The following is an 18501-nucleotide window of genomic DNA, read 5'->3' as shown; positions in this document are numbered from 1 at the left end:
CGTGGAGGGCTTATCAGCATCCAAAGCTTCCTGCCTGTTACTGTTTTCATAATTATAAAGCAAATTATAAAATAAGAATTTTCTGAAAAAAATTCTATAGACGGTATTACTGCTTTATCCCTCCTGGTAGTTCAGCAACAGCGTTAATATTTCAAATTTCTCTGAATTTAAGTTAGGAAAAGTGTAGAATCATCAAAAAAAAAATGTAGAGAGAAGGTATTTTTTGTACACACATTATTTGACACTGACTACATAAAAGATATATACAGTACACGATGCCATCCTCTGGGGTACCTCTATTCCTCAAAGTGTTACGTGACTTATAAGCCATTTTTCTCCAGCTTGAAAGCACCTGGTTTCTTATTTTATACTATTTGAAGAAACTCATTTTCCTCATTAAGCTTGGAATTAATGCATGGGACATTCCAGTTCAAATTATACCTGACCCTCTGCACGTGACAGTCTCACCAGGGCATTCAAACGATGGTTGAACAAGGTGGGTCTGTTGCTGTTTGAGATTTCAGGCAGTGCAACAATCCTTCCTCATGCTCTGAAAGTTCAAACTCCAAGAAGCCTTTGTAAAATACTGAAATTCCAAGTTAATCTGATTAATTTATTCATTTTACACTAAGGGATACTTGGTTTTGCCCTGTGCATTAGATTAAGAATAGGGGGGGTTGTGTATAAAATAAGTCAAAGTGCAAACCCCGTCTCTCTTCCTTGACCCAACTGAGAATCCAGTGGATTAGCACTTTGATTTATTCTTTCTAAGAAGAATTTTTGAGAAAATTATATCAGGACTTTACACACAAAAATGTGCAGGGTCACAATGACAAACATGAGAGAAACAATCAGTACACATATAAGGATAGATCACATGCCTCCAGCTGGAATTTTGACTATTTTTTATTATTACTTTGTTATTTTTTGGCACAGAGTTTGTTGCCTTTCCCTGTATATGGAAAAATAGTTGTACACAGGCCATGAACATCTGCTAATTTTTTTTAAAGGATCACAGTGTTGCATGAAGATCTACCTTCAGAGTTTCTGCTTTCCTGCACATACCACAAAAATACCTGTGTTTCTTTTCTCACAGAACACCAAAAACCAATTTATATGGCAAGTTCATTAGTTCTAATTCCAACCACAGAAAAATCACAGCTTACTTTACTCATACAGCATATACAACTTCAACACCAGGAGTTGTTCCGAAGCAGGGTTTCCTAGGTACATTTATAATCAGTCAAGGGGATTGGTGGACATTTATTTTTTTCTGAAAACTTCAAAGAGTTAGCAAGTTGAAAAAGACTTATTTTTAACTAACTTATGTTGAACTATTTTTAAACCCATCCTACGTGCTTTACATGAACAAATCAAGCTGATGGAACATTATCATACTGAAACAAATTGGGAGGATGGAAGGACTTCACCAAGAAATGAAGACTGAACGGGTCAAAATGTGAATAAGAGCATGAAATGACCATTTGGTTTCTAGGGCAACAATCTATATTTGTAAACATTATAGGAAAAAAATGCCTGCACTGACAAACACGGCATGCAATTATTCTTCAGTCAAAAGGTATTTTCAAAAAAAAATGCAAGTTAATGTGGATAGCTTAACATGACCCTCAATTTTATGTATTCTAGAGTTTTGATGAAAGGCTTACTCAGTCTGAGCAGAAGGAATCCTCCTGAGAACTCTTCTTGTGGAAATTTCTGTGTAGAGTCTCCTTTCCACACTTTTACAGTCAGGAAAGCCAAATATTCAAAAGTCAAAGAGTTAGTCCCCAAAGGATTATGACTTTTTTTTAATAGATATTGAATTCCCATTTTCTGCTTGTTTAGAGCTGTAATAATTTCTGGGTTTGAGTTATTTGCTGTGATTAGGCCCTGAAACACAGGTACCTACATGCATGCACACACACATGCACCCTTTCTCACCAAGAAAGCAGAATACAGATATAAGAAAGTGATCTGGGGATCTGGAAATTTGGGGGGAGAAAAAAAAAAGAATCAAGTACAGAAGAACCAGGGGATCAGGCCCAGCCAGCATGGGTTTATGAAAAGCAGGTCATGCTTGACCAACACGATCTCCTTTTATGACAAGGTGACCCACTTAGTGAAGGAGGGAAAGGCTGGGGATGTTGTCTACCTGGAACTTAGTAAATCCTTGGATGCTGTTCCCCACAGCATGCTCCTGGAGCAACTGGCTGCTCGTGGCTCGGATGGGTGCACTGTCCACTGGGTAAAAAACCCTCTGGATGGCCAGGCCAGAAAATGGTGGGGAATGGGGTTACATCTGGTTGGCGGACAGTCACTAGCAGTGTTCCCAAAGGCTCAGTGTTGGGTCCAATCCTGTTTAACATCTTTATCAATGATCTGGACAAGGGGATTGCAGCGAGTTCACAGACAAGAGCAGGATCTAAACTATTCCGTAATTCTAAGTATCATCAGAGCCTCGCTAAGACTGTGAGAAGTGGCAAAACGGGGTTTTTTCCCCGTTCATACAGAATGATAGGATATCATTCATACAGAATACCTTTCATACATGCCATTCTCCTTAGGAGCTGTGAGGACTCTTTACAAAGATGAAAAATCCATAAAAACCTAAAGCAGCATCTGGCATGAATGCTCAGTCATTCTCTTACTTTCTCATAGCTACAGAGGACTTTCACCTGTCATAGTATTCCGAACACTTGCCCCACTATGGAAACTGTGCAATGTAGTAACATCTTTTCTCCATGAAGATAATGTCTCCAATGTCATGAGGGGATAATGGACACATTTAATAGCCCCCATTAAACCAGCTGAGCTGTTTCTGTCTCCATTAAAGCCAGTCCATTCTCCTCTTTCCTTTGCATGGTTTCCAGACAAAATGAAAGACCTTGAGAATTCAAAGGCAGCAATGAGGATCATTAATTCAAACGGAACAGCGGCCATTCTTTGTTTTTGTTTGCTCATGCTGTCAAACAAGGCAAATTAGATACTTTTAAATCAATACCAGGGCTCGCACTGATCTCAGCTGAAGTAGGGTTGACACCACAAGAGGGGGACAGGGAAAGATAATTCACCACAAAATTCAGACAAGGTTTTGTTGCAGAAACTGGTGAGAACCTAAGGGCAAGTACAGGATTGCAGTAAGAAGTATGGGAGGTAGAGGCAATAAACCATCACTGCCCATGCTCATGTGGAATTTGCAGGCAATGCTTCTTGAACAAGGTGATTTCCACAATTTTGGATCTGATTCAAGTTTACTGATTTTCCACTGAAGGTGCATTTATAAATTTTTTAAAAAACTCTTTTGAAAAAAAGCCATCACATTTACACTCACAAGTGGTTGGGAAAGGATCCCAGAAGCAGACATTGCTTCTGCTAGTAGTTTTCTCTATCCTAAGCCCTAAGGAAAAAGGAAGGATTGGACAGTGTGTGGAAGACCCAACACCCAAGATTCAGGGCTTCCAAGTATTCAGTGCTTAAATGGCACATAATTTCAGCCATCTCCTGGGCAATTTTTGACCCTACTGCACTTCTGAACTAAACTAGGTCTCTAGACAGAATTTAAAACCAGGATCTTTCAGTCCTTCTGGGATTTCACAGTGCTGACCTTATTTATAAATAACTTTTAAATAGGCACATTTAAGCAGTCAGTCTCAAAACGTCCAATTTTGCTATACTAGGCTTGAAAGTGCCTGTTTTTCTTAAGTGCATGCACCATGTAGCAGTGCATGCACCATGTAGCACTGCCAGCCAAGAGTTCTTGAGCAAAACAGATATCCGCAATGGTTCCAGGAGAAAAAAAATTAATATTAAAACTGGTATTACTTAAAAGTATAACAATTGTAAGTGCCAAAAATAATATTGTTAAGCAGTATGCTTGGTTTGAAGAAGTACTACAGTTATTTCATTAATTTTTTAGACCACTTTACCTGTTTTATTATGTTCAACTCATCTGTCCCTATCACTCCCTCCACATCATGATAAATTCTGTAACATACTTCCACAAAAACTATTTCTTTCTTCCACCATGGTCGAGGTTGACAGTCAGCATTTAATCCTTCTCATTTTTTCTAGGACTCTCATGAAAAATGATTGGTAAAACACTGGTTTATGTATTTTCTGAAAGTCTGATTTTTTTTTCCTAATCTAAGCTTCCTGAAGTGCCTTTCTTGCTTCCCCAGGCACCTCCAGTATTTTTTTTCCTATTTTACCTGTACTCAAGTCACACATTTGACTAGATGAATGGGGAGAAGTGAATCAACTGTATGGACAAAATCACCTGCAGTACAATACAATGTTGACTGATGTTAGACTTCTGCACAAGCACTAAGCCAAAGACAAATTAAGGGTAAAAACCTGCCCACTTTGCAGCATTTATAGGCTTCAATCAGGAACTAAATAAAGGTTGAAATCCCTTGCTTATGCAATTAAACCAGACCAATGTGTAGGATGTGCCCCACTTCTACCTTCATTGCACTATCCCTCACATCGCATTCAAATAGCTTTGGGTTTGTTTTTTTTTAATATAATGAATATTAGAGAAGGTGCTTCCTCAGATGTATGGTAGACAAAAGCTATTACATTCTCAAACAGGAAGATGAATAAGTGAAGTAAGTGAAAACAGATGTCACTAATTCATTACAACATATTTGGTTCTTTGACTTTACCACGTACCTTTCCATTTCCTCAGCCTTCAGCGTATGGGAAGTACATCCCAAAATGTGTTGCTACATTATTGGCTCATCCCATAATTTCCATAATAGCAACAAAGAAGTAAATGACATGTAATAAGCCCACACAACTCTCACATAAATTTTGCCTTTTTTCTTTAAAACTGGCAAAAAAGCTATCATTTCTACTAAATAGATACCAAAAGGGGAGTCAATATTTTCGTAAGTGTTTTCTTTGGTATGACACGTAACTGAAAAATGCATAATGTATGCCTCCCTTTATGGCAAGTTTATACAAAGTGCCCCCTCTATGGGACTTCTCACGCAGCTGTGCACGGGCAGGACAAGCTCATTTTTCTTTGTAGAACGAAAGTTTCAGAATTATTGCACTGGTTTATTCATCAGGCTTTGACTCCTCCTCGCTTATGCAATCCAGCGCATTACCAGACAAGCTCAGTTACAAGAAAAATTACTCTTGAAAATACACGATACAGTAACTGCAAGCTGTATTGTCGGGTACATCCCACAGTGCTTTCGAATGCCCTACAAATTCCCTTTGTTGGGCATAATTTGGAAAAGAGGACTGTTACACATGAGAAGCCTCGGAAGTACGTTCATACAATAGCTCCAGACTGTCCCAAAGCCAGTCTGCTCACATTTCAGGAAATCAGCGCACAGGACGACATCCATCCCGAGCGATGAAAGAGGACAGTCACTGCGCGTCCTTCTGACCATCAGTCTCTCTCTCGCAGGCATTGAAATGACATTAAATAAAGACGGATATAAAGCAGCCTGAGACGGCTCGAGTTACACGGGTCAGGCTCGCCCCTTGCCAGCCCCGCTGCCCCCGCAGAGCTCGGCACAGACCGCGACGGGAGCCCCGGGCGGAGGGGAGGCTGTGCCATCCCGGGGGGATCGGGCAGCCCTTCCAGCGACAATCGGGGGGAAACGAGTCGGAGAAGGAAAGAGAGGAGGAGGGAAAGAAAACGGGGGGCCAGAGGGGGCGAAGGGAGCGTGTGCGGGAAGAAAGGGGAATCCACGTTTCTGCGTTCCTCTAAAACAAAGAATGTGAGAAAGCAGATGTAGTTCAGCGCAAAAGACTCCGCCCTGCGAGTGTTTACTCTCCCGGCTCGCTTGCCCAGCTGCTCTCCAGCCCCGTCCCAAGCCCTTCTTTTTGTTGGGAACTTCCCAGCGGCCGCGGCCCCGCCGAGATGCGGGGGCTCAGCCCCACGGCAGCACTTGGCCTTTGACCGCCCCTCCCGCTCTGCGCCCGCAGCGAGCGCCGCAAAACCCGGCTTTAAAAGCCTCCTTCGGTCTTCTGGTGAGAAGCCCAAAGAGCAAAACCCTTCTCTGCCCCCTTCTCAGTATGTAAAAGCAAAAGTCTTGTTCCTCTTGCTCTCCGGAGGTTTTCAATTCCGCTTACTAGCCAAATCACACAACGAGCACACTGCATGCAAAGAGGGGGGATTTATGATAACTTTCTTAGAGGGAGGGAGATAAACTCACCGCCGTCATACTCGTCCTCTTCTTGTGCTTTTGTGGTTACAAATCGGCCTAATAAAGCAGCAAGGATGAAAAAAGTTCTCCTTTGTACCCAGATTGCCATCATGCCTAGATATTAGACATGTATCCTCCCTGGGCAGCAAAAAAAGTGCAGAGTCGTAAGGTTATTTTAGCACCATGAAGCCAGCTGGGCAGTCTTTCTGCCTTTCCGCATCAATTCCAGGACAAAGTCTGCAAGCCCTTTCTTCAGCACCAGCTCCAGCGCAGTCTGCAAACACTCCTTTCAGGGGATGCAGCTTTAAATAGGAAGAATGCTGCCTCCACTTCTCTTCCTGCCCCTTTTCAGCTCGTTCGGGCTCCTAATCATCCACTCCCTGCCAAGCAACAGTCTGATTGATGGTAAATAACCGAATCAGGGCTGGCTTCACTCTTCCTTGAACTTTTCTCTTTAAGAGTACACTTGTAGGATATTTTCCTGCTGCTGTGCAGTGCATGTGCTGTGTCAGGTCCAGTTATTAAGGGAGCACAGTTCCATAAGAAGCTGTCAGGAAGAGAAAGCTCTTCTTTTAACACACCCAGCCCACGCTTCCTGGGAATGGAGGGTAGAGCCCCATTTGGAGACGATTCCCTTATTAGGAACTTGATCCCTGCCAGCTCGCCAGAGGAGGATTTCCTCCTCTCCCCTGATAACTGCCCCCTGCCTTGCTGTAGCTGTGTTATCAAATGTGACCCCAGTCCCTTGAGAGGGACCACAGAGCTACTGAGGCAGCTTGTTTCAGGAACGTGTAAGTAACTGCCTTTCACCTAAAGGGAAATAATCTTTCTCAAATGAATTCTTTTGCTGAATAATCTTCCCTCAAATGCTTAGCATGCTCTACATTTACTGTCCTACCAGTCAGGAAGACTATTGCAAATCTCTCGAAGATGCTCTACACTTCTAACACCAGAATGACCATCCAAACTATCCTATTATCTGCTTTTCTCCAAGATTCTCTGCCACTGTTCTCTGATGACTGGAAACCTACCTAAGCCCCAGCCTAGCATTTAGCCCTTAACAATGTGCCTTAATTAGCATTCTATCGTGAGTACTAGCCAATCTCTTTTGTGGATCATCGCAGCTGGGAGTAGGATGCTAATTTTTTTTCTTCCCACAGTGTTTATGATCTGCTGAAAGGAAGTTCAGTCACTAATCCCCTCATTTGCTAAGAGCGGGGTCACCTATACCTGCTGCAGGGAAATGCAGATTCATCAGCTGGAAGGTTTTCTGTGTTCAGCCATTTCAGCTTGAGAACAATCCTGTTTTAAGTAAACACTTCACCTGGATTCATGCAAAGTCAAAATTCTGTATTCTCTTGCACCAAGCAGTCCTGATACAACAATCTTAAGCCCATACAGGGTGTTACTGCAGGAGTAGAGTATCTCACAGTCCCTGTTGCTCAGGAGTGATAACTGTGGAAAAAAAAAGCCCAGAAAATATTGAAGCTGTGCAAGCCACTGCAATTTTTATTTTGAAAAGCAATAACAGTCATTGGTGTCAGTTGAGAAACTCAGAGCTGGAAAAACAAAAGATAACACTTGTTATCTTTTATTTGTTATAACACCTGCCCTGTCACAGGTGAAATTTTGTTTTGACAGGTTCATGAGGACTTGCACAGGTTTGCTAGTCTCAAAAACCATATGATTTCAGTGACGTACATTAGCACAACCACAGGAAATCTCCCTTGAAAAGCTGATGTTATGTGATGCTTGCTAGAAACAACAGGTGTTCTAGGTAATATATCTAATGTAGAGCCAGATGTTACCTTTGCTGTTTGCTCTGTTCTGTGCACACATGAGCTATGACAGAGCAGCAAACATGGTTAAATCATCCCATGAAATCACACAATGCAAAATTACTATATATATATATATATATTAGAGAAGGAAAATAACAGATTTTAAAAACCACACCAATCAAGGTTTCACCCAGTTGGAGGTAACCCGTCACTTACAGCACTGAGTACACAAATAGTAATAATTTAAGAGGAGAAAGACTGAGAACATGAACACTGTTTTGAAAAGTCTCCTGTGCTTGTTGATGAAAAACCATTACGACAGACAGGTAGGTGTTTCTGAACTATATGCTACTAACTAGAGACAATTTATGTGAATTTTCTTATAATAAAACTGTGAATTGCTCAGAGAACCCACAGCTGAAAGTCCTTAAAGCAGCCTGGGGAAAGCTACAATGAGACCACAAAATACCTTTTCTCAGGTAACAAGTGGTAGGGTAAGAGGAAATGGCCCCAAGCTGTGCAGTAGAAGTTTAGATTAGATATTAGGAAACAATTTTTTACAGCAAGGACACGGTACAGCGGTGAACACAGTTGTGGTGCAGGGCTGATCGTTGGACTTGGGTCTTAAAGGTCTTTTCCAGCCTTAACAATTGTACCATTCTACGAACTCAGGTTCTACCCCAGAACCAGAGAAATGGCCACAAACTTGTAAAACTCACCTTTACAATCACTTTGTCCTCAAAATGGGACAACAAGTGCTCACGCTTATTTCCCCAAATCTTAAGTCTGCAACAGGTTGGTAAATTCTTAGAGTATTCATAGCAAGAATGAGCACTCTGATACAAACCCCAGAACAAGAACAGGATAGAATAACGATGACGTAATTTTCCCCATACAGCACATGAAGAAAAAAAACAGAAGGACCCCTTTGACCATTTTCAATAGAATTTTTTTCTGAGGACTTAGATTTTTCAAAGATACCTTCAGCCGTTTCACTCCTTTATAGAGATTCCTGCACCAATACCTAAAAGCTGCCCTTCAAATCTATTACTGCTTTGCTGTCACCAACAAATTATGTCACATGAATAAAACAGATGAACAACGGAATAGAAAAGGATGCAAATTGAGTCCATCCCCTTATGCCTCCTTATAAATACTTCCTTTTACCATGGATCTGCATTTAAAGAGGTTTTCAGTTTTATTACAAGCATCATAAGGAGTCACTAAGTCTATCATTCTTCATTTAAACAAATTCACTTCTAGGCCTGAGCTATTTGATAGTATCCCATTGGATATGAGTGAGAGAAATTCTTCAGTTATCACCACTGTAAAAAGAGTCAGACCAAGCAATTAAGAGTGGGCAGATAAATAATTCCAAGTATGCTCAGTGTCACTTCCTCCCTCCTCCTCTCAACAGGGGAGAAGCCAGCATGGCATAGAATAATACTTTGTATTTATGTAGCAACTTCTCTCCAATGGTTTTTCACTTTTTCCATAGACTTTAGGACTCTGTAAGAACAGAGGAATGTGGTATTTCGCAAACTAGCCCAAGATCCTGGATTCAGTAGTAAAGCCTTTCTGGAGCTCGTTTTAATTCTCTGTCAATGAAAACTTCCACAAGATGAAAATTCCTTGGGAGAGGAATCCTGGGCCCTGACTCCTGGAGCAGGTTCTATTCCAATCCACCTTGAATTTACTCATTGTTATACACCAAGCTTAAAGAATGTGACAACCCTAAATTTAGTAGACAGAGCCACTGCAGAAGTGGTAAGACCGAATCCTCTTTGTCTAGTCCACCTCAGTAGGGCAATAAATGTGGAAATGCAGGACACAAACCAAGGCTCTTTCCACCAGCAGGACACACTTTGAATTCAGGATGGAAACCAGTTAGTGGCTGATTAGTGGCTCATGGGAGATGAAAAAGTGATAGTATGTGATTTAAAAAATCACTTTCTATTTGGATCACAGAATAGTTTGGTTTGGAAGGGACCTTTATAGGTCACCTAGTCCAACCTCTCTTCCATGAGCAGGGAAATCTTCCATTAGATCAGGTTGCTCAGAGCCCTGTCCCACCTGACCTTAAATGTTTTCAGGGATGGGGCATCCACCACCTCTCTGGAACCCCTTTTCCAGTGTTTCACCACTCTCATCACAAAATTCATCCTTATATCTAGTCTGAATCTACATTCTTTTGGTTTAAAGCCATTACTTCTTGTCCAATCACAGCAGGCCCTTCTCAAATGCCCATCCCCATCTTTCTCACAGGCCCCCTTTAGGTGCTGAAGAATCTCTGTATAAAATGAAGAGAAACAATAAAGCAATAGCAAAATCTCCACACAAAAGCAGTGTGTGCTCCTTTAGGATCTGCTCTAAAAAGTCTTCATGAAATCACAGTTGTCCCTGAAGCCAGGACACTCTTAAAAATATCAAGATACAGTACTCTGAAAAAAAAAACCAAACTAAAGACTCCAGTCTATTGACATCCATTCTTATTTTTAGCCAATAAGTTGGTACTGTGTGTTATCTGACCTAAAAACCACACGTGAAATTCAAAATTATTCAAAAATCATAGAGCATTGTGAGTGATACATGAAGCTAGGGAATACTACAAGGCAATTATGAGGACTCAGAAATATATTAAAATAGAATTCACACGCTTAAACCTTTCAAAATCTCCAAGTCAGGCCAGAAAAACCTGAATAATTAGCAGCTTCGAATGCTTCAGAGCACGCATACATATGAGCAATTAAAATCCAATATCCATGAGAGTCTCTCCAACAGAGTTCAAGGACTTTTCATACTGTTACATACAGTGTGGCAGTGCTCCTGTTTTGAACTAACTTGTACCAAACTGACAAAAAATACCTTCATAAAATTGAGCAAACTATCTGTTATAAATCAGATCCTGGACCAGTCTTTTAGAGCAACATGGAATCAGTGGATTCATGGAAACTGAAAATAAGTTCTCATTAAATTCAAAAGGTGCCTGTTCAAAAAACAAGCAAGATTTTCAAAAGCAACACAGTTTCACCAAAGTGAGCTTAAGTCAGTGTGAGAGGTGCTATCAAGTTTTATGTAGTCAGTTAAATCCATGGTAAGTGCTGCTTGAAATTTCCACCTTGTACAAGCTGTTCAATCACCCACTTAGCTTAAAAAAAAAAAAATAAAAACAGGCAGCAAATTGACATACCACATATTTAAAGCCCAAAAATATAGCCCACATAAAAAGCTTACTCTTCTTCATTTGAACTAACCATTAAAATGAACACAACTGAGAGGAAAATATTTCTTTTCCTTTGAAGCGTGTTCACTTTGCCCTTTTAAAACCCTTAGTGCATAAGGAGTCAGTTTTCTTGTTTTATACAGATTTTTCACATAGTAAAAGGACAGAAAATTCCATTATTTAAAATAAGAAAACATAATAGGAAACTACAGAAAAGGGCAAGAATAAAACCAGTAAAATATTATATTACTTTTTAATCAGCTTTTTAAATGGACTAGATTACAAACTGCACAACCCTCAAAATCCTAATTTTCCTGCAGAGAAATTCGTGGAAAAAAAAAAAATGAAAGCTAGTGACAGCTAGAGATTTAAACAATGCTACACCAGTGACGTGTTGCCCATTTGCAAGAGATTTTTGCCATCAACTTTGGATAGGAAGGCTTTGAATTTAAGTCCTTATAGAGGAAATATATTTTTTTGGTTGCATTCAAACTTTGTAATGCTGTTTCAGTTTATTTTGATTTGAAGAAGTAGGATGATACTTTGCTTTTAAAGTGCTAGAGTGGAGTCATGGATTATGCAAGTCACCGAAAATGTGCTTTTTCTGTGAGCAATTCCAAACCCAATAAGCTCAGTAAGGTTATTGGCACTGGCAGCCTTTCCTTCAGAATGCCTCAATTAAATTAAACTCAACATTATTCTAAGCAAAAAAATCAAGGAATTAATTAGGGAAATAATTAGGGAAAGTCTTGCATGAAGTCCTCTGTAAATTATACTTATTCTTTACCTAGAACAGGAAAAACAGCATCATTATTTCACTGTTTATTGCAAATTCATTGTCAGTCTGTTTTTTGTCTGCCTAAGCACTTAAACTGATTAAGTGAAAACATAAAAGATTCACAGCAAGCTACCCACTCTGATGGCGAGGGCAAATGCTGATCTGTAATTCAAATAGGTCCCAACTGATGATAGGTCTACACTTCCCCCCCCCCCCCCAATATTTAATTAATTTACCTTAAGACCCTAAGATAGTTTAGTTTACTTTGCACCTTTTCATTGACTGAAAGCCCATGCGAAAGTAGAGTTAAAGTCCTATCCAACAAGCACATTCATATCTCAATTTTCCTGAGCCAAGGAAATCAATGGGACTGTAAACAGGGGATTTGACTGAAAGTTCATTTTGAATATTCTTGTGTTTTAGGAATAGGCTTATTATAAGCTGTGTTGAGGCTCAGGGTTACTTGCTCAACACAACAAAACCCTATCCATGGTTTTAAAAGAACATTATACTCATTTCATTGTCATTCCTTCATTTAAAAATCTGTGTCTAAGAATATGTAGAACTATTTCATCTTATTGTCACCGATTCCAGATCACTGAACTGTGCTTTAATATGCTCAGTGCAGGCCCAAGCACAAAATGAGCCCTTTTATAACTTGTCATAATGTCCTAGTATAGTATGTCATGTTTTTAAAAAACAAAGTACTGTCTGTCATTTAGAGTTTGTGTTAGCTAAGGATATGATTAAAATCTTATTTATTGGTTTTTCCATGGTTGTTGAAATGTTTTATCTGTTGCTGTTTATTTAAACAGAGGTAATTACTGCAGGTTTGGAACACTCAGAAATATTACGGAATTGGTTCTCACAAAATGTGAGGAGCAATTACGAGCCCACTGAAAAAATCAGGATGATGATGTGGAGATAATTAAACCCTTACTGCCCACACTCTCATCAAAAGCCCCAGACAGAAGGAACCCTATAGTCACCAGTGTTTATTTTCAAGCTAAGGACCTAAGAGTCTGTGCCCTCAACTACCAGAAGCAGAGTAGCCACGCTGTCACAATGTGCTGCCTGGGCCTGTGTTCAGCTCTCCTGATGTGTAATTTTGTCAGTTTGGATAAGAAAAGAGCACATGGTTTCCATGTTTGGTCTCATGGACTTACACCCCATCAGCTGCAAATCAGACTGCATAACATTTGACCGAAGCATGGCAAAACCCCCAGCTAATTGCTTTTCCTATCATTGCACTTTCAGTTTTAAAGCAGGGATCTTCAGCCTTAGAGTTAATTCCGCGGAATATCCAAAGCTGAAAGAGTCGTTGCCTTGAGACAGGCCTGGGGAATAAAGCACTTAAGTCCGTAGCAAAATTCTTACCGACCATAACAAGAGTAAGAAGTTCAGAATGCAGCCTTACACACCATGTTGCTCTCAAGTTACATCTGATTTCCTAGGAAAATAAAAATGCCGAGAAATCCTGTACACACTACATGCCAATTAACAGAGTTTGCCTGCAGATTTGACTGGAGAATGGCTAAAGCAGCTCCAGGAGGGACTTCAGAATGAACAGGCTACTCACAGTAAATGTACATTAAAATTAAACTTAGAGGAAAGTATATACATAATGCTGCAAGGATAGCTAGTTACTGATCAAGCTCTATAAACTAAGTTGCCATATAAGATAAACCCCAAGGTAACTGAGTGAATTGGAATTTGTCTGTTGGAGTAAAATGAGACTGTCAGCAGTGCTCTGGGCCTGAGCCTGCTGGCTGCCATGAACCACCCTGGGTGGTCTGCAGAAGGCAGTATTTCCAGCAGATGAGACCCTGTGCAAGCCAAAAGTGGAGATGGATCCAAGGAGCCTTTCCCCTCTCGGGAGGGAAACACTGAGGCAAAGGACCTCTAAACTAAAGAATATATTTTTTCCCCTTATACAAAACCATATTTATTGCTACATCCATGTGAAACAAAGTGCCTGTGACTTAACACAGACTATAAAGTAGGACTGAAGGGATCCATTTACACAGGATACTGTTTCTCATGTAAGAAAAACCTTAGCAGATGTTTAGTGAATGTTCGATATAATACCATACATTAAACTTACGTTTGCCAGAAAACCCCCATATTTAATCATACTGGTTTTGTCCTGGATAGGTGAAGTGCCTTTGATTCTACTTCCTTACCCCTTAAAATTGGGAAAGGCCTCAGCTCCATTGACAGAAGGAACTTACTGGAATTGCTCAGCTTTTTCTAAGGTAATCTTTTTAAAATAAATTATTTAATTTGTCTAATTAATAAGAAGAAATGGATTTAATAATTTTCGCGCAGCTATCCTTGACACCAAATCAAAGCAGTAGACACTGTGGTGAAAGAATGGCCCTGATGAAGATAGCAGCAATATTCAGCTGCTGAATTAATATGTTACTTCCACCCCTGACTAACTATCTTTTCATCACATTGTTTGTTACTACATAAACAAACATCCCTGCCTGGAGCGTTGAGCACAACGTCCTTCTGTCAGGTGCTGATGCCAGCAGCAATAGCAATCCCAACATGGAATCATAGAGTCACAGAATCAGTAGAGTTGGAAAAGACCTCTGAGATCATCAAGCCCAACCCTTGATCCAGCCCCACCATGGTTCCCAGACCACGGCACTGATGCCACATCCAGTCTCACCTTAAACACCTCCAGGTGTTGGGCAGGTTACACTTGAGAGGTCTGTGAGAAAAAGTTAGATAAACACCTGCCAAGAATAATATGGATAGAGTTTATCCTTCCATAACGCATTGCAATACTCTGGAGGATCCTTTTAGATTCTTTCCAGCACTGTTTTTCTCCTAGGAGGAAAATGGGATTTATGTACTGACTATATTCTCTCTTTAGAGTGAGTCTTCTTCTGGAAAATAGGATCCACCTCTATCAGATGATAAAATCTCGTAAGTGATAAACCAGGGAATTATTAAAACCCAACTTAAAAACATTTTTAAAAAATCATGAAAAATGAAAAATTCTCATATTTTTAGTATTTTCCATGTTGACATGGACATTCCATTTTTCTTTGTTTAAAGCAGAAAGGAAAAAGCTGTGTCAACGCTGACAAAATTATGGATGATTAATAAAAGAAAAGGGAAGAACAACAACAGCAGAAGGAAATAATAGAGAAAAAGAAGCAAGAAAGGAATCAGCATTTGTGTAAGTCAGGGATATAAGGCTTGAATTTATGCATCACATTTGCACAAAGCTAAAATAAGAAAAATATTCTCTAACAGTTGTAATATATATAAAATATGTATATATCCCTCATTGGGTATGTTGGTGTCACTACTAGAACTAAAAGCCCAGGACAACATTAAATAAGCGTCAATGCAGTTGCCTGGTTAGTTATGCCAGGTTCAAATACAGAATGCAAACCAGGTTGATTCTGCCTGCTTTGCTTTTCCATTTCCTTTCCCTTTCCCTGCTGTCTTCTTTCCAATATTTTATAGCTTTTATGAGCTTTATTGCACTAAGATTCTATGAATGCATGTGTGGAGCACATTTTGTGCTGCATTTAAAGACCAAGTGCTAATTGAAAACAGTTTACCCAGAAACAATCCCTCAAGTTTAGGTTTAATTTTTGCCATGAAAAAAATGTATTAACTGATTTAACTTTTAAAAAGCCCTTTAAATATTTTTTTCCAGAACTCTTTAGGACGTAGACGTACTTCCAAAGCTAAGGCCCATCAGCAAGTGGATTTTCATCTGGTTAATGGGCTGAAACAGATTGTTCAGGAGGATACCTACCCACCACACTCACTGTCGTGTTCCATTTTGCCTCAAATGATTGCTTTCATGATGTAGTTCAGGAAACTAGTCTCTTACCCTTTGAGTGACAGCTTAGATGAGCTAGCTTAGCTTAGGTGAGCCTCAGATGTTTTATAAAATAATTATTAGTGCTTAAAGATGGTTGTTCACTGCCTCAGTAGCATAACTTGTTTCTCAGAGATCCCCATACCTAAGATTCCCATGGCAGCTTTAAACAGTCTCCTTATGTCTCCTATCATGTCATTTCTGACAGCGGCTTAAACAATTAAACTTGGTGGCACTGCGGGACACGAACACAACCTCCCCTTATAACCCTTGATCCAGCAATGGGTTGGTTTAAAACATAGGTAGTGATAGCCACAGTGGGTGACTGGACTTCTCTTTTTCCCCTCAGTTAACAACTGTTTGCTCTCTGGGAAAGATTTAGAGTTCTTGTTGGGAAGCAAGAGTTTGTATAAAGGATTTATATTCAAGTACACTAATTACACCTGCATTACCTCAGCAGGCAAATCAAGTCTAAACATAGCTACACAGAGCCAAGCCCACATAAACTTAGCCATGTATAAAAAAGCTCTTTTTTGTATACAAAAAGTACTTGATTTTCCACAGATTTTAGGATACCAAGAGCAAAATTTTTGATTGTAATCGACTTTTTATTCTTAGGTTTAAACATCTCATATGCTGGGTAGGAAACATAAATGAAAATGCTGGTTTGATTTCATCCATATACTTCTAACATTCCACATTCCAACAATTGTTCTATGAAGACCAAAGTTTAAATTGCATAAAAGATATTTTCAAGCAGGATGAAACAGTGTTAATAAAAACTTAGTGTTAATAAAAACTTACCTTTTGCTTAACGTTAATAAAAACTTATCTTTTGCAACTAGAATACAAGCTTTAAATATCTACTATTATTATTTCATGTAATATTTTTTACAATTACTTATAAAATTTGCAATAGAAAATCTGTCAATTCCTATACAACTTCAGTGAAGGTGGAAGAATTTTCCAGATTTTTTTTTTTGTCTGCTTCTTGCGACTAATTTTAGAATTACACCTAAGAATAAGAGACTGCCATGAAATCCTAGCTCTACTCTGCTGAGAATACAGGAAAAACTTTCAATATAAAATCTTGACCTCATTTATTTGTATTCAAGAAGCCTGTGACAATGTCCCTCTCTCAAGAAAGCAAACACTCATGTCAGAGGTAAAGTCCTGTCAGGAACCTGACATTGATCCCTGCCTTATCTTGTAACGCTCCCTAGGGAATAGTTGTCAAAACTGTCACAAGTCCCACTGAAGTCAGAGGGCTCTATGCAGATGTTAACTCAAGGATGTGGCAAACTCTTAAAAAGTCACCAGCATTCAGTCAAATATTCTTAGGGCTTGGACATTCTCCAGGACTTGTTTAGTTTACTTAACATACCTTTTTTTTTCCCTCTTTTTAGCCTTTTTGAAATCTTAAATTCAGGCTTGTAACTGGCTTTTCTGAATAATCTTATAAGAGTACTCTCATATGTAGAGAATAGAGAGAAGGAGGGGAGAGGTGAAAACAAGTTACTCCTAACCTCTCCTCAGTGCCACAGACATTTAAGAATACGATCTATATGCTTGTAAGAGAACTTCTAGGCCTCTGAAAAGTCACTCAATCTCACTGAAGCTGCAGAATAAAGCCATTTCCAATGAGGGAATGAGTGACCTACAGATCCCTGAGGACTCGTTGCGCTGCAGCTCCAATATCAGTCCGAGGAGTAACTCAGCCCAATGACCGGCTAAAGCATGTCCTGGAACAGGACTTCCACCATGGCAAAGGCAAACAATCTGTGTGTCAACAGCAAAATAACAAAATGCAGATTCTGTGGACAAGAAATAAGGCAGAAAGAGCCTTTTACATTCTCCATAACCCCGGACGGGGGATATGAGACACTTGCACTGTTGTTACAACAGTCTTGCAGTGGCTGTTTGAATGTTTGCTGCTAAACCTGTAAGAAAGAATTTTAAAAGCCCACTATGTTATATATAGGCTACACCAGAAGGCCAAGCTGAACTTAACACACACGCAGACACGCAGAAGAAGTACTTAGTTAGGGTGGCACATGGACAAGTATTTTCTTTGGCAGAGAACGAGTCTGTGTAAACACGGCCGAATCATGCACTTTTTGCAATATCTAAAGTATCTAAACTCCAAAAAAAAAGACACTACCCAAAGTTACATAGGAAAGAAAAGAACAGCTAAATAGTCACGGAATGATTCCTTCCTTTTTCATGAAGCTGGATCATTTTCAACAGCATACTCCTTCAGTGCTTATTGTAATGTTTTTAAAACTCCAGGTATCGTGTTTTACCCAAAGGACTGTTCGTTTCTACAACAGCAGGTGTTTCAGTAAATCCCTCAGTCCATCTGGAGACTGTTTGCAGTTGTATGTTTTCAAGCTTTGTTTAGTGCCACATTTTCACAGTCAAATTCAAGACAGCACCAAGTACCCTTTCTGAACACAGAGGTCAGTGAATGTCAGCAAAGCCAAAGACAAACTCTGCTTTGCTAATGATAGTGAGAGATGACTCAAGAAAACTGCAGAAACAACTGCTCTAAGTGATCCTGAAACTTAAGTGTCTGATGCTTACCAGCCTTCATGGAAGTCATTCTCCACTGTTGATAAAAAGGAGATACCAAAAGGACTTCTGTCTGTTGTTCATTCACGTTTACAAGGGGGCTACTGGAAGGCTTTAATCCTATAGCTTGGCTC

At 39.7% G+C, this 18501-nt stretch overlaps 1 protein-coding gene across 1 annotated transcript in view; it reads right to left on the bottom strand.

Annotated features, from left to right (window-relative positions):
* Positions 1-6761, bottom strand: part of COL5A2 (collagen type V alpha 2 chain) — a 100143-nt gene extending 93382 nt beyond the window's left edge. The window contains exon 1 of the mRNA XM_051787168.1: positions 6174-6761. Within this exon, the coding sequence (XP_051643128.1) occupies positions 6174-6276 (103 nt within the window). The 5' untranslated portion in view covers positions 6277-6761. The remainder of the gene's footprint in view (positions 1-6173) is intronic.
* Positions 6762-18501: the final 11740 nt, after the last annotated feature.

This window comes from Manacus candei, unplaced genomic scaffold (assembly GCF_025592945.1).
Source record: "Manacus candei isolate 608988 ecotype Guabito, Panama unplaced genomic scaffold, ASM2559294v1 h1tg000023l, whole genome shotgun sequence".
NCBI lineage: Eukaryota > Metazoa > Chordata > Aves > Passeriformes > Pipridae > Manacus > Manacus candei.
Note: the sequence above shows the minus strand (reverse complement) of the source record. Positions and strands in the feature narration are given on the sequence as shown.